We start from the raw sequence: 20667 nt of genomic DNA on the forward strand, positions 1-20667 counted from the left end.
TTAAGGTTGTCGGAAATTTCACCATTGGAGCTTTTACTGTTGTTAATAATAGCTTTTCATGATGTTGACGGTATCTTTGGCTGCTATTGGTAGTATCTTTGGCTAATGTTGGTAGTAGCTTTATTTCTGATTGGTAGTATCTTTTTCTTTATTGGTAGTATCTTTTGTTGATGTTGATAGTATATTTTGTTGCTGTTGACAATATCATTTGTTACATTCCGTAATAGCTTCTTTTTTTTTTCTTCTGATAGTAGCTTTTATCAACTATAATAGTAGCTTTTCTGACCTCGCCGGAGATCGCTGGAAATTTCACCATTGTAGCTTTAACTACTGTTAATAGTAGCTTTTTATATATGTGACAATAGCTTGTGTTGCTGACTACTAGGACCCGTCAAAGATGGTTGTGACATGCCGGAGACGGACCCACTGGAGACGTCGTCGGAGTTGGCTGTAGACTTCGCCGGAAAAAAGAGTGATGGTTTTGGTATTTTTAAAATTTTAATGGCAGTATGTAATTTAGTGTAGTTTTAATGTCTTAAATGAAAGTTTTTTTTTATAACAAATTGTCTTTATGTGTAATTTAAAAATATTTGGATGTCCTTATTTAAAAATATGAGTACTAATGTGTTTTTACATGTAATTGGTCATTATGAATATCACATTAGATACAATTTAATTTTTTATACCAACTCAATCCCATCATGATAAAGGGATACAATTGGACAAATAATATTTGAACTCAGATTGAAGAAGATGATAGTCATGATACAAAAGCAAAAGGTCCTATATGATCATAAATTCATAATACACTGATTTGTGCAATTTTTCACAATGTCAATTCGATCACGATCTCTTTTGGTGTTTTAGAAATAGATGAGTATTTTTTAAATAGAAAAATAGAAAAAAGGGTTAAATTGGAAAAACAAAAAGAAATTCTCAGGGTGACCATATATTTAATAGAGTCGCAAAACTCTCAGTTTTGCAGTACTTTTGCTCTGTAGGCGCCACCGTGAAACTCGAAAGCGAAATGGCTCTTCATCAGTACAGCCAAACCTTAAACCCTCCCAAAACCCTCTTCAACCCCAAGTTCCCAAATCCCAACAACCCCTTATTCTCTTTCTCTTTCATCAAAACCCAAAAATCCATATCCAAAAGCTTCCCAAAGCTCTCTGTCTCGGCCATGACAGCCCAACCGCCGCCGCCTCTGGATGCCCTGCTCAACTGTCCGCGCAAACAAGAGGTGCTTGACGCCATTGGAACTTCATTATCCACCTGTCTTTCTGAGACCAACCTCCACCTCACAGTTCCTGGCCTCAATTCCAAAACCAGAGGCAAGGTATGTATGAAAAAGCTTTGTCTTTGGGTTTTATGTCTTGTTAGACTCAACATACAACTTGGGTTTTATGTAGTTTGAGGTAAAGTTTTCGCTTTTGGGTTTGTAATTCTCTTTACTTAGAGAAAGACTCTTGCTTTATGTTTTGGAGGTTATTGATGTTGCTTTGCTTGATCACATTGTAGTGTTTGGATGTTATGAATTTGTAATGTGTTCATTTATTTAGAGAAAAACTCTAAACTCTCTGCTTTCCAGGTTAGGGATGTTTATGACAGTGGGGATTATCTTGTTATGGTCACCACGGATCGGCAGAGTGCATTCGATAGAATTCTTGCTTCTATTCCCTTCAAAGGCCAGGTCAGTTCTCAGTTACAATCCCAAAGAACTGAATAAATGAGTTCTCTTCATTTGATTTATTTAATTTGTTATGAGAAAAGAAGATGGTGGGATAGCTTGTGTTACAGTTTTATTAATATGCTCACTACTATTAGTGTTATTTAGTCAGTAACAGTGTTTTCATTTCTTTGGTTCTCTGTTTAGGTTCTTAATGAAACAAGTCTATGGTGGTTTGATCAAACTCGACATATTACATCAAATGCAGTTGTTTCTGTCCCAGACGCAAATGTAACAATTGCAAAGAAATGTTCTGTTTTTCCGGTGGAGTTTGTGGGTATGACATTATTATCTTGATAGCTAGCTTTTTAGTAAAACACAATAGTCTGTTAGAAGATGTATCAATTTTATTTTTGGAAAATAGGTATTTTGGTACATATCCTGTATTAACATATTAAGTACACCTAGTTGATTTGATTTGTTGCTATCCCTGAAAGCATTTGTTATTTCCTGGAACACTTCTGCTTGCTATTTTAATGTAAGATTCTGGTTTTGATTTTTGTAAAAAAAGGAAATGATTGTCTTGGTTTTGAAGTTTGCAGTTGGTGGCTTCCATTGTAGTTTTTTCTGTTTTCTACTTATTTGATCTGTGCGATATTAATTTTTTTTAATTGTAAACTGAATTGGCTTAAACATGCTATACGCCTTCTGCATTGCAAATATTACGAAACCAGATAAGAATACGAGTGCAAGTTTTGACAGGAAACAGCTGTAAATAGATTATTAGAGTGCTAGTTTAGGTTGCAAACATCTTGAAGAGATTGTATATTAAACCACATTTTCATACTTCAGATATCCATGGAAATCCCACTGTAAGCTTATTGCATAATTTTCAGCGGATATTGATTGTTATTGTATGCATTGTCAATGATATTCATGTCAGAGGTTTGTCTTATTCGAAGATGAGGGTAGTTGCTGTCTTCGTACATTCATTACTCTCTAAGTTTCTATAACAATTTTGCTTCTAATTTGTAGTCAGAGGTTTTGTGACTGGAAGTACTGATACATCATTATGGACGGTCTACAGAAATGGCGTTCGAAATTACTGTGGCAATGTACTTCCAGGCGGTGCGCTTTGTCATTAGTGTCTTGTGATCTTTTTTACTTTCTAAAGGTTTTATATGATAGTCTATTGATGTTACAGGCTTGGAAAAAAGCCAAAAGCTTCCTGCAAATATACTCACACCAACAACTAAGGCTGCAGATCATGATGCTCCTGTTACTCCAGATGAGGTTGGTCTCTTTGATATTCTTTTGTCACTTTAAATGGGAGAGGGAAGGATAAGAGAGAGACATGTTAGATTATGGTATTAGGCTGGCAAGTTTGTTAGTGAAGATGTTAAGCGAAGTCCAAAGGGGAGAGAAGTTCATGCTGGCGATGAAAAGTTAGCATGGAGTGTTGGATTTTCTATCTGATACGACACCTGTCATGTATGTCTTTCCTCCATTCAATTTACTAAAATATCTGTGGGGCAATTTTCTTGCAGATAATTGAACGCGGACTGATGAGTCAAGCCGATTATGATGAAGTAAGTCAGAAAGCATTGAGCTTGTTCAAGTATGGACAGGTAATTAACCGTAATTTGCTTCTCTTGAGATCTTCTTAAGTTACGCTTCTGAAAATGTAGTTATCAGAATACATAGTGGGACAACATCAATAATAGCATACATTATCTGAATGAAATCGTATGGACTTGCTATCGAGTGAAAACATGGAATAGAATAAAGGCTACATGAGGAGAAGTAAGTAAAGCATGAACACATCTTTTGACTAGTTTCTAACTTTCAATAGCTTTTTTCATAAATTTTCTTTTCTGTTTGTTTTTCCTCAGAAGTAATACATATGATTTGATATAGGGCCTTAAAAACTACATGCATTGTTGTCTCTAATACTTTGCTTCGTTAATCCCTAGACACATGAACTAAACGTTTTTGGCTTTGTGGTGTAATTTTATTATAAGTCATACACGATCAAGTCAGAATAATAATTCTGGCCGATTTATGATACAATATCTTATTTGAATACTAAATTCAGCCAGGGTAACCAATCTTATCATTTCTGTGATGGTGCAGCGTGTGGCGTTGGAGCATGGGTTAATATTGGTCGACACAAAGTATGAATTTGGAAAGGGACAGGATGGTTCCATACATTTGATTGATGAGGTATTATGTTGTCTTGTGTAAAGCATTAATCATTCTTCCCCACTTACTATACACATTATTGTTTAAATAATGGTATTGGAGTTGACTTTTGTGTTTGCTTGCTATTCTAGGTGCATACACCCGATTCAAGCAGATATTGGATTGCTCATACTTATGAGGAACGTTTTCAGAGTGGTCTTGAACCTGAAAATATTGATAAGGTACATACTGTATTTCAAGCTATCATGTATAATGTTTTGTTTTACAGATGTTGTCTATAAGAATTTTATCTTATAAGCTTATTGCTGACATTTAAACTTTGATTTTAAGGAGTTTTTGAGGCTGTGGTTCAAAGATCATTGCAATCCATATGAAGATGAGGTAATGACATAAAATATATTCCCCTTTTTTTGTTTGTTTGAGGATGTGTAAGATCAAATATGACTCTGATTACACAATTATGCAGGTTCTCCCTGATGCCCCTGAAGAACTTGTTCGTGAGCTATCTTGGAGGTATGTCACTTGTCTATTGTGCCTTGCCTATTTTTAAAACTGTATCATAATTTCTTCAACAAACTTTATTGAGGTTGAGTTGGGATGTTCCGTTGCTTTTTCTTAAATTAATTCTGAATAAATTATGATTGCACTTGTGATTGCTATCAATGCTATGTGGATGTTTTCTGATCATGTAGCCATGTTGGTCAGCAGCAAGCATAAAAATAGATATGCCCAACAGAGTACAGTATAGGGATGTACTAAAGTTTACAAGTTTTGGTCCTACAGTTTCATTTCATCATACTGGAGAATCTGGTGTACATAATTTTTTTTGCCATTTTTGTTAACGATAACAAAAAGGCCAAACTACTGTTTAGCTTTGTTGAGTTCTTATCCACAATTTCAGCGATATTATGATTAGTGTTGAGTAGTGTAGTGAATCTGTTGTCAGATATAAATTGACAGTGCATGTGCCATAGGTCATCAGGTTCAAAACCCTTCGTCAATGGAAAACTCTTGAATCCTGTGACTTGTTAGAAGTTGTAATTGATAATCCATGTTTAATGGAATCCGACTGTACTGTAAGATGTTATGCCCATCCCACGGATCTGCACATCTTGTTTGATGAGGAGTTTGTTAATTAGGTCTTCCTGTTTGAATAAATCATAGTTAAAATTCAGACTAATGGTTGATATGCTGTTTAGCTTTTATGCTTCCCCTCCATAACTCTAGTGTAATAGTCTATTGTTTTAGTCAAAACCATAAAAGTGTGCAAGTTCTGATATTTTTGTATCCACTAGTACATGTTTCAGTTACTCATAGAGTGCGCTTTTTGTTGTTTTACAATGACAGATATATTTTCTTGTATGAGACAATCACAAAATCAAAATTCAAGATCCCTTCGACAGAGGTAAAAGCATTGTTTTGATTTGTATTCTATTATCATGTACAAATAATAGTGATATCTTCACAGCTTTTTTTTCATTCAGGAGCCAATACATGATCGAATATCTCGCAATGTGGCACAAGCATTGTCATCTCTGAAGTAACATCATAGCATGGAGCAGAAGATGTTTAGCTGAACTAACAAGGACTTTCCCCAGTACCCCATAAAATTTGAAAACGTATTAGAAATGTGGGGCTTTGGGAATTCCCTCTCAGCAGCAAGTGTTGTTCCTGATATTGAACAGTGGGCATAATTAATCCCCATGAGTTTTAGCCGACTGTTTATCTTAAAAAGTTACATATATGGTGTGTTGATATAGAGATCTGCTCGCTTAAGGGACAGTTTTCAAGAGACTGGAAGTCGAGTAAAAATATCCCGGTGAAAATAAATGCATAGCACATGATTATGAAGTGACTTTTTCATAACAATATGAGATTATATCCATATATTTTTGACACTAGGAAACTTACATGATTACAAGATTGTTATTTTCTGTAGTATCCTTGGCTAACGTTAAACAGAAAGAAACAATGGAAGAATTAGGCTTACTTTTTATCGAACATTCAAAAAAAAATATACAGAGAATTCTAATACAGGTGTATCCTTTAGATTTTAAGAATTAGGATTTCTTTTTTAATTGGAAAATGAATAGATAGTCTAATTAAAATAAAGGGTAGTCTTCTAGTTGGATTAGGATTTGTAGAGTTTTAGACTATAAATAATAGGTTTAGGCCTAGAGCCAAAACTAGAGTGAAACCCAAATACTTGTGTCTTGGTTGTTTTCAAGTCCATAGTTAACAACCTTGAAGTGTTTCGTATCAAGTTGGTAATCAGAACCAGGTCAAGTCGTGCATGGTCCTGACTCGTGCACTATACAGAAAGCTAGGAGATTTAGGCCAATACTACAAAGCCAAGGGTAAGAATGGTGGATGGTAAACCCGATCCTGAAGACATATTTGCTGTATTAGAAAAGTAGGTTGTTGAATCGAATTCTGCTATAGCAGATTTAGCCAGCCTCGTCAAGGAATTGCTTTCAAGAAAGTCGACAAAGGAATAAGGAGAAACTAGTTCAAGAGCAGACGATGAGGAAGAGAATTTCGATGGGGAGGATACTAAAAAGAAGGATTCACAACATTCTAGCAAACCAGAAGAAGAAGAAAGCAGTTATTTTCGTAGCTTGAAAATTGATTTCAAGATTGAAATTCCAATGTACGATAGGAGCGTCAAATCTGGACAAGCTCAACAACTAGCTTGAGCGGCTTGACACGTATTTCACGTTTCATCGGTTTACATCGGAGGAGAAGATCACATGCGCGACCCTAACACTATCATCTCTTGCATTAACTTGGTGGAAGTCCTACTAGAGGAATAATGGTGAGGAGGTAGTGTCGTGGAAGCAATTCAAGAAATTGCTTAGGAAGGAATTCTATCCAGTTGGATTCCTAGAGGAACAATGGCTCAAGTATGATAACTTGCGCCAGAAGAACAACTAGTCCGTGCAAGAATACACGACCGAATTTCGAAATCAAGCTCTGATTTTGGATATCTAATTAATGGAGTATTCGACATTTATGAAGTATGTAGCCAGGCTGCATAGTACCTCCAGACGGAGTTAAAATTATTCACAGTATAAACAGTTACCAAAGCCAGAATAAAAGCCATTGCCATTGAAGGGAAGCTCAAGAAGGGCGAAACCAAAAGAGATGGAAAGCAACTTGGGGAAAAGTCAGTTTATGCCAAAAAATAAAAGCAGGCTAAGAGTGAGTATGAGGGGAAAGATGGATTGGTTTGCAGTCATTGGATCAATTGGCCATATTGTGGAAAAATGATGGGTGAAGTATCGTGAAGTATCCTCATCTTAAACCAAGAGGGTTGAGACAGAAGGAGGAGAAAAAGAAAGCAGCTTTGATCGCGCAATATCCAGTAGAAGTACATGGAATGACAGAAACAGATACCAAGCTCAATCTTATGGCAAGAAAGAAACCTAGGTCAAATAAAGAAGACCCCAAAGAGCAACTTTTTGTTGTTACGTTACAAGTGAAGACCAATTTAGTTGATGCCATTGTGGATTTGGGAAGTCAGAAGAATCTTATCTCGAAAGCCTTGGTTCAGAAGTTGGATCTCAAGATAGTCAGACATCCAAAGCCATATCTATTGGGATGGATTCAGAAGAACACCAGATTGAGTATCATTAACCAATGCATATTCAAGTTCGTTGTTCATGAGTCTTACATTGATAAAGTAACATGTGATGTGGTTCCATTTGATATTTTTCAAGTTATACTAGGTAAGTCCTATTTGTGGGATAGAGATGCTATCTATGATAGAAGAGCTCAGAAGTATACGTTCATGAAGGACGAGCAACAATTTGTTATCCGTGGAATAGCGTATCCGCAAGAAGCAAGCTTGGTGACAGCGACTTAGGCTAAATGATTAGTCAATGCTTGTGGGAAATTTATCTTGTTGACGATGCAACCACAGGAAGAGCAATTGAGTCAGTTTGCAGACTTGTTTCAAGATCTCCCAGGTTTGATGCCAAAGAAGAGTATGAGACATGAGAAGTCACATGTTAAGTACAAGGCAAAACATGATAAGCATGATCCTTGTAACTTTGGTGTTGACAGAAAAGATACATTAGCTGAAAAATTGCATTTTGGAGCGAAATGTGACTACAACATGTAAAAGACAACAAACAACGTTTCTGATTGGACATGCTGGTCAAGTTCCAAACAAAGCTAAATGGTTCAACAAGGAAGAGGAAACTCTTGGGTTTCCTAATCTCCAGTTTTAAACTTAAACATGAGTTTAAGTTCCTAAAAGAGGGGGAGTCATGATACAAGTGTATCCTTTAGCTTTCAGGAATTAGGATTACTTTTCTAATTGGAAAATAAATAGTAGTCTTCTAGTTGAATTATGATTTGTAGAGTTTTAGACTCTATAAATAGAGGATTTAGGCCTTGTAGCAAATGAGTAGACAACCTTGCGCAATAATAAAAGAATAATAATTTCTTCAACCCAAATACATGTCTTGGTTGTTTTCAATTACGCAGTTAACAACCTTGAAGTGTTTTTTATCAAATACGGCTTACCATCAATTTGACCACACAAAAGCAATGTCATTCCATTCCAAATCAAGTTTGTTGTTCCCTTAATTATTCGTCACATCATTATTTATCCTCTCAAATATTTTGTTATAGCAGTAAAACCATACCAACTCAATGATTTCTTTGAAAGTCGAGAGTATTTACTCCAAACCAGTTGACCAAAGAAGAAAAGGCTGAAAAGCCATTCACAAAAAAAAAAAGATGAAGAGAAAAGAGCCGTTATATGAAAACTCTGACATTGTTTTGTTTGTAAAACAAATATATAGTCTGAGACTCTCTCTCTCTCTCTCTCTCTCTTTCTCAGATTCACTTTGGAATTTCAAATTTGGGTTTCCTCTCTCTCTCTCTCTCTCAGTTTTACTTGATAATTTCATAGAGAGACCCAAACTCCATAAATTCTGAATTGAATATCGAAGATCGATTGCCTCCAGTTCACCAACGCAAGGTAAGAGCTTGAATTCTTCTATCTTTTCATTTGATTCAACTGGTTCTTCTTTATGAATTTAACCGAAAGAATCTAGGGTTTTGACGCTGATTTTGCTTGATTCTATTTTTCAGATGTGGGGATTTGAATTGGCCCAATTGGAGTGTCTTGGTGACCCAGTTTGGAATTCTCAGTTTCAATTTCGAAAAAGTAAAAATTGCATCACTCAATTGTTTTCAGGGTTCAATCTAATGATTGAATGGCTTGTTTAATGAATATGCCTTTTGATTTGTTTTTGGTTAAAAGAAAGAAACTTATAGGGTTGATGTTGGTTTAGGCATGATATATATCCCAATGATGAGTAATCACAGAGAGGCACAATTGAATGAATTGGTGCTCCCTCTAATTATGTTGAGGGTTGAAGTATTAATTTTAATTGTGTTTGTTCTGTGTCTTCTTCTTAGGGATATTTGATTGTTGCCTTATGAGGGATTTTTCGATTATTGCCATCTTAATTTTCGGATACGTATGACCCTAACACAATATTTAAACATCATGGAGCTGATCTTGGGTAACGATTGAATAAAAGGCTGCCTTTTGATCCCTTGAATTAAGGGTATCTAACCCAAGAAATGAGGGAATTAGAGAACTAAGAATGGGTATTCGGATTTGTTCGGTTAGAATGGTTGCCTTAGATATTCCAAGGGTGACATTAGATTTATTATTATAGAGCAAAGATCTTATATCATTGTGCTCAGAATGATAAGTCGAAATATGTCCCTTAAAATGGTTGCTCCTGAGATTGAATCTATATGCAAATCTATTGGCATCTTTAGAATGTTAACTACACTCGAGTGATTTTGCCCAGCTTGGGGTTTTAAAAAAGAATATTGAATTTTTGCAATAGTGTTGGAGATACAGATGAAATAGTTCTTGTTCATATTAATAATATTGTTGCCTTGTAGTAGAGGTGGTAAATGGGCCGGGCCCGGGCCAGCATGATCTATTTTATACAGGCCAAAACCGTGTTCGTGCCGTGTTTGGGTCGGCCCATTTATTTATCTTGCCGGGTTTGGGCCGGCCCATTTGTTTAAACAGCAAGCCCGGCCCATGGCCCATGCCTATGTCAAACCAGGCCCGTGCCGGCCCGACTCATTAGCATTATAAGACACAATTACAATTAAAAAATAGTATGTAATTAGTATATTTGTTTTATATAACTATTTAGAATAGTAAAATAAATAAAATACTACAACATATTATATAATTTTATTTTTAAAATCTTATGTATGTCAAAACAATGACGTTTTCTTCACTACTTTGATAATATTTGTGAAATATTATAGTTAAAATAATGAAATAATCAAGACATTTTAATTTAAAAGTTATAATATTCAAGTCTAATAATGATAATTGTTTAAATATTTATATAAATAATATAAAATTATGTGTTTAACGGGCTGACCCATGAATTTATCGTGTCCGGGCCGTGTCGGGCTCTAAATAGGCTCAGGCCGGGCCCATGGGCTAAAATATCTCGGCCCGGCCCATTACAATAACGGGCTCATGCCGGGCTCGGGATTTTCAGCTAATTTGCCACCTCTACCTTGTAGAAACAATACTCAAAATTTCTCTTTTGAAATGGTTGTTGTTGACATTCCATGGGTAACATAAGATTTGTTACCAGAGAGATACAAAGATTTTATATCATTGACCATGGCAAGAGAAGTCGGAATTAGTCTCTCAAAATGGTTGCCACTAAGATTGAATGCAATGCAAATCTATTGTCATCCTTGGAATGTCAACTGAACCCAAGTGATTTTGCTCAGCTTGAGGTTCCAAAAGAGAATGCTTTGAGGCAATAGTATTGCATATATTGCTGACATTGTTTCTTATTCATATTGAAAATCCTACTCAAGTTATTTTTCCCATCTTGTAGTTCCAAGATCGATTTAGCTCTGAGGGTTTTCCTTGGAAATATGTCATCTTCGATTTTTTTCCTGATGTTGCCATCTTATTGTGAGATATATTTTGACCCTGCCCCAAGAGTTAAATGCTTTAGAACTGATTGTTACATAGTTATTATTGTGTCAAGGTTGCCATATGAGTATTTGACCCCAAAAATTATTAGAGATATACAGAGTTTTTTTAACTCATGAGTTCGGAAAGAGTATCAGGAATTGCTGTTTTAATAGTTGTTATTGGCATTCCAAGGATGGAATAAAAGTTTACTATTAGAGAGATACAATGATTTGCATAATTGGAATGTCAACACCAGCCTAGTTTGAGGCTCTAACAAAGACTGTATTAAGGCCATTGTTGTTTGGTTTTGAAATTCAATCATCTGCTATACAAAGTTTTTTAACTCATGAACTTGGAAAGAATATGTGGAATTGTTGTTTTAATAGTTGTCGTTGACATTCCAAGGTTGGTATAAAAATTTACTATTAGAGAGATAGAATGATTTGCATCATTGGAATGTCAATACTAGCCCGGTTTGAGACTCTAACAAAGAATGCACTAAGGCAGGAGTTGATTAGTTTTGAAATTCAATAATTTGCTATTTTACTTTTCTATTCAGTTGGCAAGGAAAGTCTATATTCGAGTGTTAAGTTGTGTTTCTAACAAAGACTACATTAAGGTCAGAGTTGATTGGTTTTGAAATTCAATCATCTGTTATACAGAGTTTTTAGACTCTTGAGCAGGGGCGGATCTCATGTGTTAGGAGGGGGGACTCAAGCATCCCCAGCCAATAGGGGGAAAAAAAATACCCGGTGCTAATTTTTTTTTTTTAGATGTGTGTAAACTTAGCATCCCCAAATTACCCTTAATTTCCCATTGTATTATATCCAATTCCCCTTTTCAGCTCTTATTCTTTCCCGACCCCAAATCTTAAATCCCTAAAATCCCTAAAATCGCCGGCCTTCATCAACAATTTGATCTGGTGACTCCTGAAGTCTGAAGGTGATATTCTCTTCTGGGTCTATATCAAGATTCCTCCTTTCTTTCTTTAAATCAGTTCTGCTGCCGTTTGCTTGCTTAAAGCTTCTTTCTTTGTTGTTTTCATTTCTTCAATTCCGATTCCAATTTCTTTCCTTGTGTCTTGCTAATTAAACTAAAACCCGATGCTTTTCTCAGCAGCCGGAGACGAGTTTGTTGAAGACGTTACTGCATTTGTAAGTTTCCTTTTCTGTGTTATCTGGATATATTTGCATTTTCTTTGACTGAACTCTCATCTTACCTTTGAAATCTGCACGCAGCACGCAGCCTTTCAATGCTCACACTGGCCGTCTAAATCTGCTTCCACAGGACCACAGGTCAATTCCTTGCACCTATTTTAGCTCTTTGTTGTTCCCTCCATAGAGAGATACATTCAACTTACTTTCTTCTTCTTGTTGCTGCCCCTTAGGAATTGTCCACTCTTGAAGAACCCATTGGAGTCGTATACTCCGAAAACTCTACTAAATCATTTCCAGACTCAAAGGAGATCAGCACCAATCACTCCAACCAAGGTAATCTCATTTTCCTAATTCTAACAATTGCTACTTAGGTGTATGCTCTTATTGGTTTTTTTTTTGTTGGATGGCCAATCAGTTGTGCGAAACTCATGATCTTACCCACTAAATTACCATAGTTCACATTAAGAGCAAATGATCTTCTGGATGGTTTTTTCGTTTTTTATTTCTTGAGTTCTACAATTGCAAGGGCGTAGTTCAAATGTCATTGCTTTGTATCTTTCTAGTTTAATGATATTGTTCATGGGTTGTTAAATGAGTTCTGCACTACTACAGTTGAAATGGGCTTAGTTCATTCAATAAATTATCTAACTCACTGATACTGATCGATTGTGGTTCACTCTTCAAGTATCCTCTTCCTTTCTTTTGGTATCTAGAATAGATTTAAAGGAAATACTTGCAATCAATTTCAAGCTTTCAAACTTTATGTAAGATGGTGGATGTTTGTCATAATCTCAATGGAAACCAGAGACATTTTCTTAAATGTTTACTTCTTACCGAGTTCTTTTGATATTTGGTTCTTGATACACACTTGCTCACAGCAATGCGGTTTTGCAGGACTTGAAGCAGTTTTGTTTTAAGCACTTGGTAGAAATTTGTCCTTGAAAACTTGCTCACGGGTGTATCACGTTAGATGACGGTAAGCTGCAACTTTGATCATATTAATAATAGAAAAGCCTGTTTTTTCTAGAGATATTGTGAGACTGAATATGAACAAATGAAATGCTAATTTGATTATGTAACCAGATCAAATTGGCACCAATATTTATAAATTCTTTTAGTGTCTGTAACATCGATCATATACTTGATTTATTTCATTTTCCTAACATAATTTACTTCCAGTTCCAGAGACCAGAATATAGAGAATCATCAATTCATCATCCAACATTTTAACAAATTGAGCAACAGAGTAGGTAAGAAATTTTATTGAATTGTTTCGAATTGTGCTATGTGCATTTATCAATTTGGTAGTTGTAATGTTACTAGTTGTCTAATATATGCATTGGTATTCAATGATTATAGGTTATTAGTGTAAGATCTAAAAAATGTCAGACCCTCTGCCAAAATCGAAGCGATTAAAAGAAATTACTTCATGGTTTTTAAGGGATGTTGAGTCCGGAAGTTCCAATTTGAATTCTACTCCTTCCATTACTTCTCCAAATTTTAATGATGAACCACAACCTTCAAGTCATTCTCCATTGCCCAACTCTCAACCTTTAGAGCCACCAAATAGGATTAATGCTCTTCAACGTGATCCTGGATTACGTTGTCCGATTTGGGAATGGCCAGTGGATGAGCAAGATAGAGTTCGAAAAGCCTACATTTCATTGGGGTCTTTTCAACCTAAGGTGGTGTTTCCAATGACCAAATATGGGGGTCAACAACGAAAATTTCAGTATTCTTGGTTCAAGACTTATCCATGGCTTGAGTACTCAATTGTTGTTGATAGAGCATTTTGCTTTCCTTGTTTTCTTTTTGACACTAAAGATTCTGGCCATCATGCATTTACTGTGGAAGGATTTAAAAATTGGAACAAGGTTTATGCGGGTAATAATATGTTGATGAAGCATGTTGGAAGCATTACATCTCAACACATGGCTGCCATGCAAAAATGGGATTCGTTGAGGAACTCAGATGGCCATATTGAAAGAGTTCTTGAGACAAGGTCATTGAAGGACGTGGAAGACAATCGATTGAGGCTTACGACTTCAATAGAGAGTGTTAGATTGCTTGCTAATCAAGGAGCTCCTTTTAGAGGCCATGATGAATCTAAAAACTCCTTGAATCGTGGATATTTTCAAGAAGTAATAAAATCCTTTTCAAGGATGAGTGTGGATATTGAGAGAGTTGTCTTAGAAAATGCCCCTGCAAATGCCAAGTACACTAGTCCCTCAATTCAAAAGCAAATCCTCAATATCCTTGGTAACAAAGTAAGGGGCAAGATCCGAGATGAAGTTGGGAACTCTAAATATTGTATTCTTGTTGATGAAGCTATAGACATGTCTGGTAAGGAGCAAATGGCAATCATTTTGAGATTTGTTGATTCTCAAGGCTTGATTCGAGAACGATTTTTTATGATTGTGAGTGTTCCCAATACTACCTCACAAACCCTTAAAAATGAGATCTCAAAAGTGCTTACTATGTACAATCTTCAAGTGAAATACATGAGAGGTCAAGGATATGATGGTGCTAGTAATATGAGGGGAATTTATAATGGGTTACAAGCATTGTTTCTTGAAGAGTGTCCTTATGCATATTTTGTGCATTGTTTTGCTCACCGTTTGCAGTTGGTATTAAATGCTACAGCTCAAGGGGTTAAAGAAATTTGGCAATTCTTTCAAACTTTGAGCTTAATTGTGAATTTTGTTGATTCTTCTGCTAAGAGGCATTCAACATTGAAAGATGTGAGAATAGAGGAAATTGCTAATTTGGTTGCTTGTGGGGAACTTCAAACAGGTAGTGGTGCTAACCAAATTTGTACTTTGCAACGAGCATGTCCTACTCGGTGGAGCTCACATTTCCGTTCTATCAGGAGTTTAATTGAACTGTTTAGCTCAATAAAGAAAACTCTTAATGATATGATTGATCAAGGAAATGGAGGACAAGCTGAAGCTATTCTTGGAGCTTTGAGGTCTTTTGAGTTTGTGTTCTGCTTGCTTCTAATGAACAAAGTAATGAAAGTTACTGATTTTCTTTGTCAGACATTGCAGCGGAAATCTCTAGACTTTGTGCAGGCTATGAGTTTTGTTGGACTTACAAAGTCACTTCTTCAAGAAATGAGAGAAGAAGGTTGGGAGGATTTGGTAGGAGAAGTGAAATCTTTCTGTGAAAAACATGATCTTGATATGCCTGATTTGAGTGCTCGTTACAAATCTGGTACAGGTCGTGATTGCCAACAACGGAATTTCAATTCAATTGAACATCATTACCATATAAATGTGTTCAATGTTTGGATTGATCTTCAGTTGAGTGAATTGAATAGAAGATTCTCAGACCAAGCATCAGAACTCCTTATTCTTAGTTCAACCTTAGATCCTCGGGATAATTTCAAGAGTTTTAAAGCTGAAGATGTTTGCAATCTTGCCAAGAAGTTTTATCCTGAAGATTTTGATGATGGTGAAATGTTTACTCTTCAATCAGAGTGTGCATATTATGAGAAAGATATGCGACGTGATCCAAAGTTCCAGAAATTAGAATCCATTGCCGATTTGTGCCACACTTTAGTTCTAACAAGGAAGTCTGAATTTTTTCGTATGCTTTATAGATTGATTTGTTTAGTTTTGACTATTCCTGTTTCTACGGCAACAACTGAAAGGGCATTTTCAGCTATGAACATCATCAAGAATAAACTTAGAAATAAGATGGGAGATGAGTTTCTTGGTGATTGTATGGTCCTTCATATTGAGAAAGAGTATGCTGAGTCTATAGGTAATGATGAGGTGATAAGAGAGTTTGAGGAACTATCGACTCGTAGAGTTAAATTTAGATAATTTAACTTTTTTGTCGTATCTACTTTTATTTCAATTAATAAAATTATTTGGTACTGTCGATATTTTTACTATTTGCTTTTTCTTTAGTTTAAAATTTTAAGCAACCCCAATTTAGTCATCCTGGATCCGCCACTGCTCTTGAGCTTGGAAACAGTATCTGGAATTCAATCATCTGCTATTTTGAAATTCAATCATCTTCTGTTTTGCAATTCAATCATCTAAAATACAGAGTTTTTAGACTCATGAGCTTGGAAAGAGTATTTGGAATTCAATCATCTGCTATTTTGAAATTCAATCATCTTTTATTTTGCAATTCAATCATCTACTATACAAAGTTTTTAAACTCATGAGCTCGGAAATAGTATTTGGAATTGCTATTTTAATAGTTGTTGTTGACATTCCAAGGATGAGGTCGGAAAGAGATACAATGATTTGCATCATTGGAATATCAACACTAGTAGCCCAGTTTGAGGCTCTAACAAAGAATGCATGCATTAAGGCAGGAGTTGATTCAATAATCTGCTATTTTACTTTTCTATTCAGTTGGCAAGGAAAGTCTCTTTTTGATATTAAGTTGTGTTTCTAATTAAGTTGGTTTACTTGATTAAGATTCATGGCTCTAAATTAGGGGTCAGTTATTCATTTTCAACTCTAGGTCATTTATGAACTTTGAGTTGATAATTTCTTGGTCAGTGATGAACTGCTTATTGGTATATGGTTTGGGTATTGCGATGTTAGATGATCATCAAGTTGGAAATTAATGTCTTTGTATGTGGAATTATATTATGTATTCATTGTGTTTCTGGCCTTACTTTATGATTAGTTACAAATTGTAATGCGGCATTTCAGAGATGACCATTGGTAATATTTTAGGCATCATTACAATCATTATGAACTAAATTTTTTTTTTCTCTTGGAAGCTTGTTAAGAGGTGGATTAGTGACTGTTTCTACTCTTTTTTGGTAATGACTAGTTCATTGAGAATACGAACCCAAACGGAAAACGCTCATAACCGGCCTGGATACAGAAGATCAGAGGAAATACAAAGAGACAGTAAACCAGTAATCCTACATCAATCCCAGATGTACAAATTGACTGTTTCTGCTATTGCTTGGGTTTCGCAGTCTATTTGCAGATTTGCTTCCTCCTTTCAATTGAAGTTTACAGTTGATACAATAGAAGAATGTAGTTATTTAAGAGAGAAAAGGATCAAAGAACAAAGCAGATCCAAATAATCACATGGGGATAAAAATTGCTCACTCTGAAAGGTAAAATGTGCCAAAATTTATGCTTCGACCTCACTCTCTGCATCTTAGCCGTCTATATGCGTCGTCAACCACCATAATGTAAAGTCATTAATTTTAACCATCCACAATGAATCGTGTATGTGCGCGCAGTGCAGCAGACTGTAAAATAGTAATCACATTTGGTGTTCCTCTACGGGTTTGTTCGCTCAGCCTCATCATTTTTGCCTCCGGGCGTCTCTTCTCTGGCTTCTATTTTCCTTTTATTTTCGTCACAATGGAGGGGAGACTCAGAGAGAGGGAGAACTAATAGAGCAATTACAAACATTTTGACGATAAATTTCTGATGCGTGCCTATAATAAATTTATTATGATGACAAGTTTATGTAATAAATTACAGAGATGGTCCTATAGCGTGCTTCATATATAGTAAATTTCTGATGCTTGAATGCCCACCTCTCGGCTGAGGCCACAATCCACCTTTATTTCTTTACAATATCCTGTTGCACTGGCGTGAAATTTGAAAAGTTAGAGAATCTAGAAGCTAGAGGAGAAAAGTCCACAATATCTCTGTGAAGGTTTTCAAGTTCAAACTGACAAACAGAAATAAAGGAAATAGGCAGGAAGTATCCCTCCGTTGAATAACCTTCCATTCTGAGACCAGCAATGTGCATAAATTGCCTTGTCTTTAGGAATATGATCAACAAAACTAACCATGTCTGAAGAGAAAGTACAGCTGCTGGGTCACTGGGCAAGCCCTTTTGCCCTCAGAGTCGAATGGACCTTGAAGCTGAAAGAGATCGAGTACGAATATGTTCAAGAGGACCTCCCAAACAAAAGTCACTTGCTCTTGAAGTACAACCCTGTGTACAAAAAGATACCGGTCCTCGTGCATGGTGGTAAGCCTATAGCAGAGTCGCTGGTTATACTTGAATACCTGGACGAGAATTGGAAGCATAATCCAATCCTGCCGGAAGATCCCTATGAAAGAGCTCAGGCTCGCTTCTGGGCCAGATTTGTTGAAGAGAAGGTAACAGACAAGCTAAATTGCAATTGCAATATCATTACAACTTTACTTTATGGACTTAAATAAATTAAAAACATTCATCATTCTTGATTTCAGTTTATACCAGCAATGATGAGTGCATTCTCAAAGAAAGGAGAAGAGAAAGAAAAGGCTGCAAAGGAAGCAAGAGAGAACCTCAAGATTCTGGAAAGTGGACTTGGGGAAAAGCAATTCTTTGGAGGTGAGAGCATAGGCTTTGTTGACATAGCTGCCGGGTGGATTGGAGTTTGGGCTAGAATGGTTGAGGAGATTGCAGAGGTAACTTTAATTGACATCGAGACGATGCCTCTGCTTGATGCTTGGTTCAGAAGAGTCCTTGACGTTCCAATTATTAAAGAATGCCTCCCACCTCAAGATAAAGTGCTGGAACGCTTTAAAGGCTTTCACCAGTTTTTGACCGGAGGATCAAGTTGAAGAATTTGCCACCATTTCTGCCTGGTTCTGCATACAATTATCATCAGATTTAGCATGTGTGTACTATTCATATGGAAAAGAATAAAATGAGCTTAGCACAGTTCTTGTTGGCAGCAATTGATGAAATAAATGGAGACATATTAGTACCTTAAAAAACCATGACAAGTATTATGTCTGGTGACAATGACCCAAAAAGCAGTAGTCATCAATTATATTCACACGCCTTGCATCTGCTTACACACAAACTTTGAGAGCACGGACAAGAGCAGAAATCTCGTCATCCATCTCAATTTTGTCCTTCTCCATCATCTTAAGGATGAGAGACGCTGACCTTTGAGCAGAATTGCACATTCTCAGCAATGATTTGTATAATGGCAAACTTGCAATACCCAAGTCGTGAATAACTCTTATATACCAGTTTGCATCCTCAAATTTTCCCTGCCTCTCAAAATAATCAGCAAAGGCCATAACAGTATCATCTGCTGGCCTCCAGTGACAGTTTTGCAACACCGCTAATCCTTGTTTCATTGCTTCAACTGCTCCCTCCATGTTATCGTTTTTCAGCCTTCCTTCCATAAGGATCTCCCATGTCTTGTAATTCGGGCAACCGCCTCTATCCAACGTGTGCTGATGTAATGACTCGGCTTTCTCCACCATCCCATTCCGCATGTATGCACCTAGAAGGACATTAGAGACTCGAATATCATACTTAAAACAATTGCACTCCCATTCCCTGAAAACCCTATCTGCTTCCATAATATCACCTAGCTTCACCAAGCACAACACTATATGCATGTAATTAGTACTTGGAATTCTTCCTGCGACTCCCTTACTAGCTTCCCAAAGTCGTAGAACATCCTCTTTACTCCTCAAAGACGTATACTGTGTAATGAGGAAGAAATAACCAAGACGATTACAGTTAGAAAGCTTCTCTTCCGCATTTATCAAAGCCATCTTGGCTTTCTCAACAAGTCCCGCTTTCGTATAGATACCAGCTAAGGTCGACAAAGTGCTCCATCCAACCTGAACATTCACATCACTCACCATTTCCTTATAAACCTTCTCAACCCTCTCAACCCCAGACAGCTTCGCACACGCATTCATCCAAAGATTATACGAAAGAACAGTCAGCGGCATCTTGTTACTCCTCATCCTCTCTACAACAAGCGGCACCTTCCCAAACTGCGCCGTGGCCATATACAACTTCATCATCTCATTATACAAATGAGGGCTCACCACCAGCCCCAACCCTCCCAGCTTCTGCATCAACGCCTCTGCCTTCTCCACGTCCCTTTCGACAACATAACCGTGTAAAAGAGCTACACAAGCCGCTTTTCGCAACGCCGCATCAGTCAACTGCTCAAAATACTCCTCTGCTTCCAACATTCCATTCACTTTGATTATCAATTGTAATCTTATGACATGATCCACCGGCGACATTCTATAGTTGCTTTGCGTTTCGATACATTTTATAACCTAATAATTAACAACAACCGATACGAGCTAATCAAAATCAGACACCATCATTATGCTCATTCATTTTTATTGCACAACAAAAATTTGAAGTGACAAAAATTGCGGCAAACCTGAAGAGCGTGGGTGAAGCGCTTGGATTTGAAGAGCTGGATGGAAATGCCGCGGAGTTGGGGGGCGGAGACCTTGCGGCCTTGACTGACCCAATCTTGAACCACGGCGGTGGCGGTGGTCCGGCCCGGAGTTTTGAGCTTGAAAATCTGGCTCTTGAGGTCGGCGACCGGCGAAGATGAGGAGGCGAGTGATGATATCTGCCTCCACGTGGCGGAAAGTGGGATCTGCCGATTCAGACCGGCGATGGAGCAACGGCTCGCCATGGCTGCGGGTTGAAGAGTGAGGACTAGGAAATGAGAGAGGAGTATATAAGAAACTGAGGAGAATATTGTATAGATACAAATACATGTACGCAAAATATACGTACTTATGTAGCAAGACACGGAAGCCACTTTTTTTTTTGGTTAAAAGCAAGCCACTTTTAGTTATGTTATTGTTAGCAATGTAAGTGACCACATAACTACTGGATATGTTAATTGTATCAAAATACATTTATTATTTGAACATTTTGTG

At 36.7% G+C, this 20667-nt stretch overlaps 4 protein-coding genes across 4 annotated transcripts; 3 read left to right on the forward strand and 1 right to left on the reverse strand.

The window, feature by feature from the left end:
* Window positions 1–1003: 1003 nt before the first annotated feature.
* On the forward strand, window positions 1004–5719 carry LOC126794575 (phosphoribosylaminoimidazole-succinocarboxamide synthase, chloroplastic). The gene is made up of 12 exons (XM_050521330.1): window positions 1004–1336; window positions 1589–1690; window positions 1874–2003; window positions 2702–2794; window positions 2871–2959; window positions 3214–3294; window positions 3800–3889; window positions 4000–4089; window positions 4199–4249; window positions 4335–4381; window positions 5216–5273; window positions 5353–5719. The coding sequence occupies exons 1-12, from the start codon at window positions 1028–1030 to the stop codon at window positions 5410–5412; spliced, it is 1200 nt and encodes a 399-aa protein (XP_050377287.1). The 5' UTR covers window positions 1004–1027; the 3' UTR covers window positions 5413–5719.
* Window positions 5720–13398: 7679 nt separating this feature from the next.
* On the forward strand, window positions 13399–15843 carry LOC126795837 (uncharacterized). Its single transcript, XM_050522580.1, has one exon. The coding sequence runs from the start codon at window positions 13399–13401 to the stop codon at window positions 15841–15843; it is 2445 nt and encodes an 814-aa protein (XP_050378537.1).
* Window positions 15844–17429: 1586 nt separating this feature from the next.
* On the forward strand, window positions 17430–18708 carry LOC126794582 (glutathione transferase GST 23-like). Its single transcript, XM_050521338.1, has 2 exons — window positions 17430–18117; window positions 18211–18708. The coding sequence occupies exons 1-2, from the start codon at window positions 17803–17805 to the stop codon at window positions 18565–18567; spliced, it is 672 nt and encodes a 223-aa protein (XP_050377295.1). The 5' UTR covers window positions 17430–17802; the 3' UTR covers window positions 18568–18708.
* LOC126794571 (pentatricopeptide repeat-containing protein At5g27460) lies at window positions 18456–20434 on the reverse strand. Its single transcript, XM_050521321.1, has 3 exons — window positions 20154–20434; window positions 18715–20043; window positions 18456–18594 (listed from the first exon to the last, which is right to left on the reverse strand). The coding sequence occupies exons 1-2, from the start codon at window positions 20415–20417 to the stop codon at window positions 18802–18804; spliced, it is 1506 nt and encodes a 501-aa protein (XP_050377278.1). The 5' UTR covers window positions 20418–20434; the 3' UTR covers window positions 18456–18594; window positions 18715–18801.
* Between the last annotated feature and the right edge of the window lie 233 nt (window positions 20435–20667).

The sequence above is a fragment of the Argentina anserina genome, chromosome 5, assembly GCF_933775445.1.
Source record: "Argentina anserina chromosome 5, drPotAnse1.1, whole genome shotgun sequence".
Taxonomy (NCBI): domain Eukaryota; kingdom Viridiplantae; phylum Streptophyta; class Magnoliopsida; order Rosales; family Rosaceae; genus Argentina; species Argentina anserina.

Bases quoted from the DNA above. Each gene is read 5' to 3' on its own strand.
- LOC126794575 (XM_050521330.1), top strand. From the start codon at position 1,028: ATGGCTCTTCATCAGTACAGCCAAACCTTAAACCCTCCCAAAACCCTC. The intron at 3,295-3,799 runs GTAATTAACCGT...GTGATGGTGCAG, and splicing joins GCTTGTTCAAGTATGGACAG to CGTGTGGCGTTGGAGCATGG. The intron at 4,382-5,215 runs GTATGTCACTTG...TTACAATGACAG, and splicing joins GTTCGTGAGCTATCTTGGAG to ATATATTTTCTTGTATGAGA.
- LOC126794571 (XM_050521321.1), bottom strand. From the start codon at position 20,417: ATGGCGAGCCGTTGCTCCATCGCCGGTCTGAATCGGCAGATCCCACTT. The intron at 20,044-20,153 runs GTTTGCCGCAAT...GTTAATTATTAG, and splicing joins GCTTCACCCACGCTCTTCAG to GTTATAAAATGTATCGAAAC.
- LOC126794582 (XM_050521338.1), top strand. From the start codon at position 17,803: ATGTCTGAAGAGAAAGTACAGCTGCTGGGTCACTGGGCAAGCCCTTTT. The intron at 18,118-18,210 runs GTAACAGACAAG...TCTTGATTTCAG, and splicing joins CCAGATTTGTTGAAGAGAAG to TTTATACCAGCAATGATGAG.
- LOC126795837 (XM_050522580.1), top strand. From the start codon at position 13,399: ATGTCAGACCCTCTGCCAAAATCGAAGCGATTAAAAGAAATTACTTCA.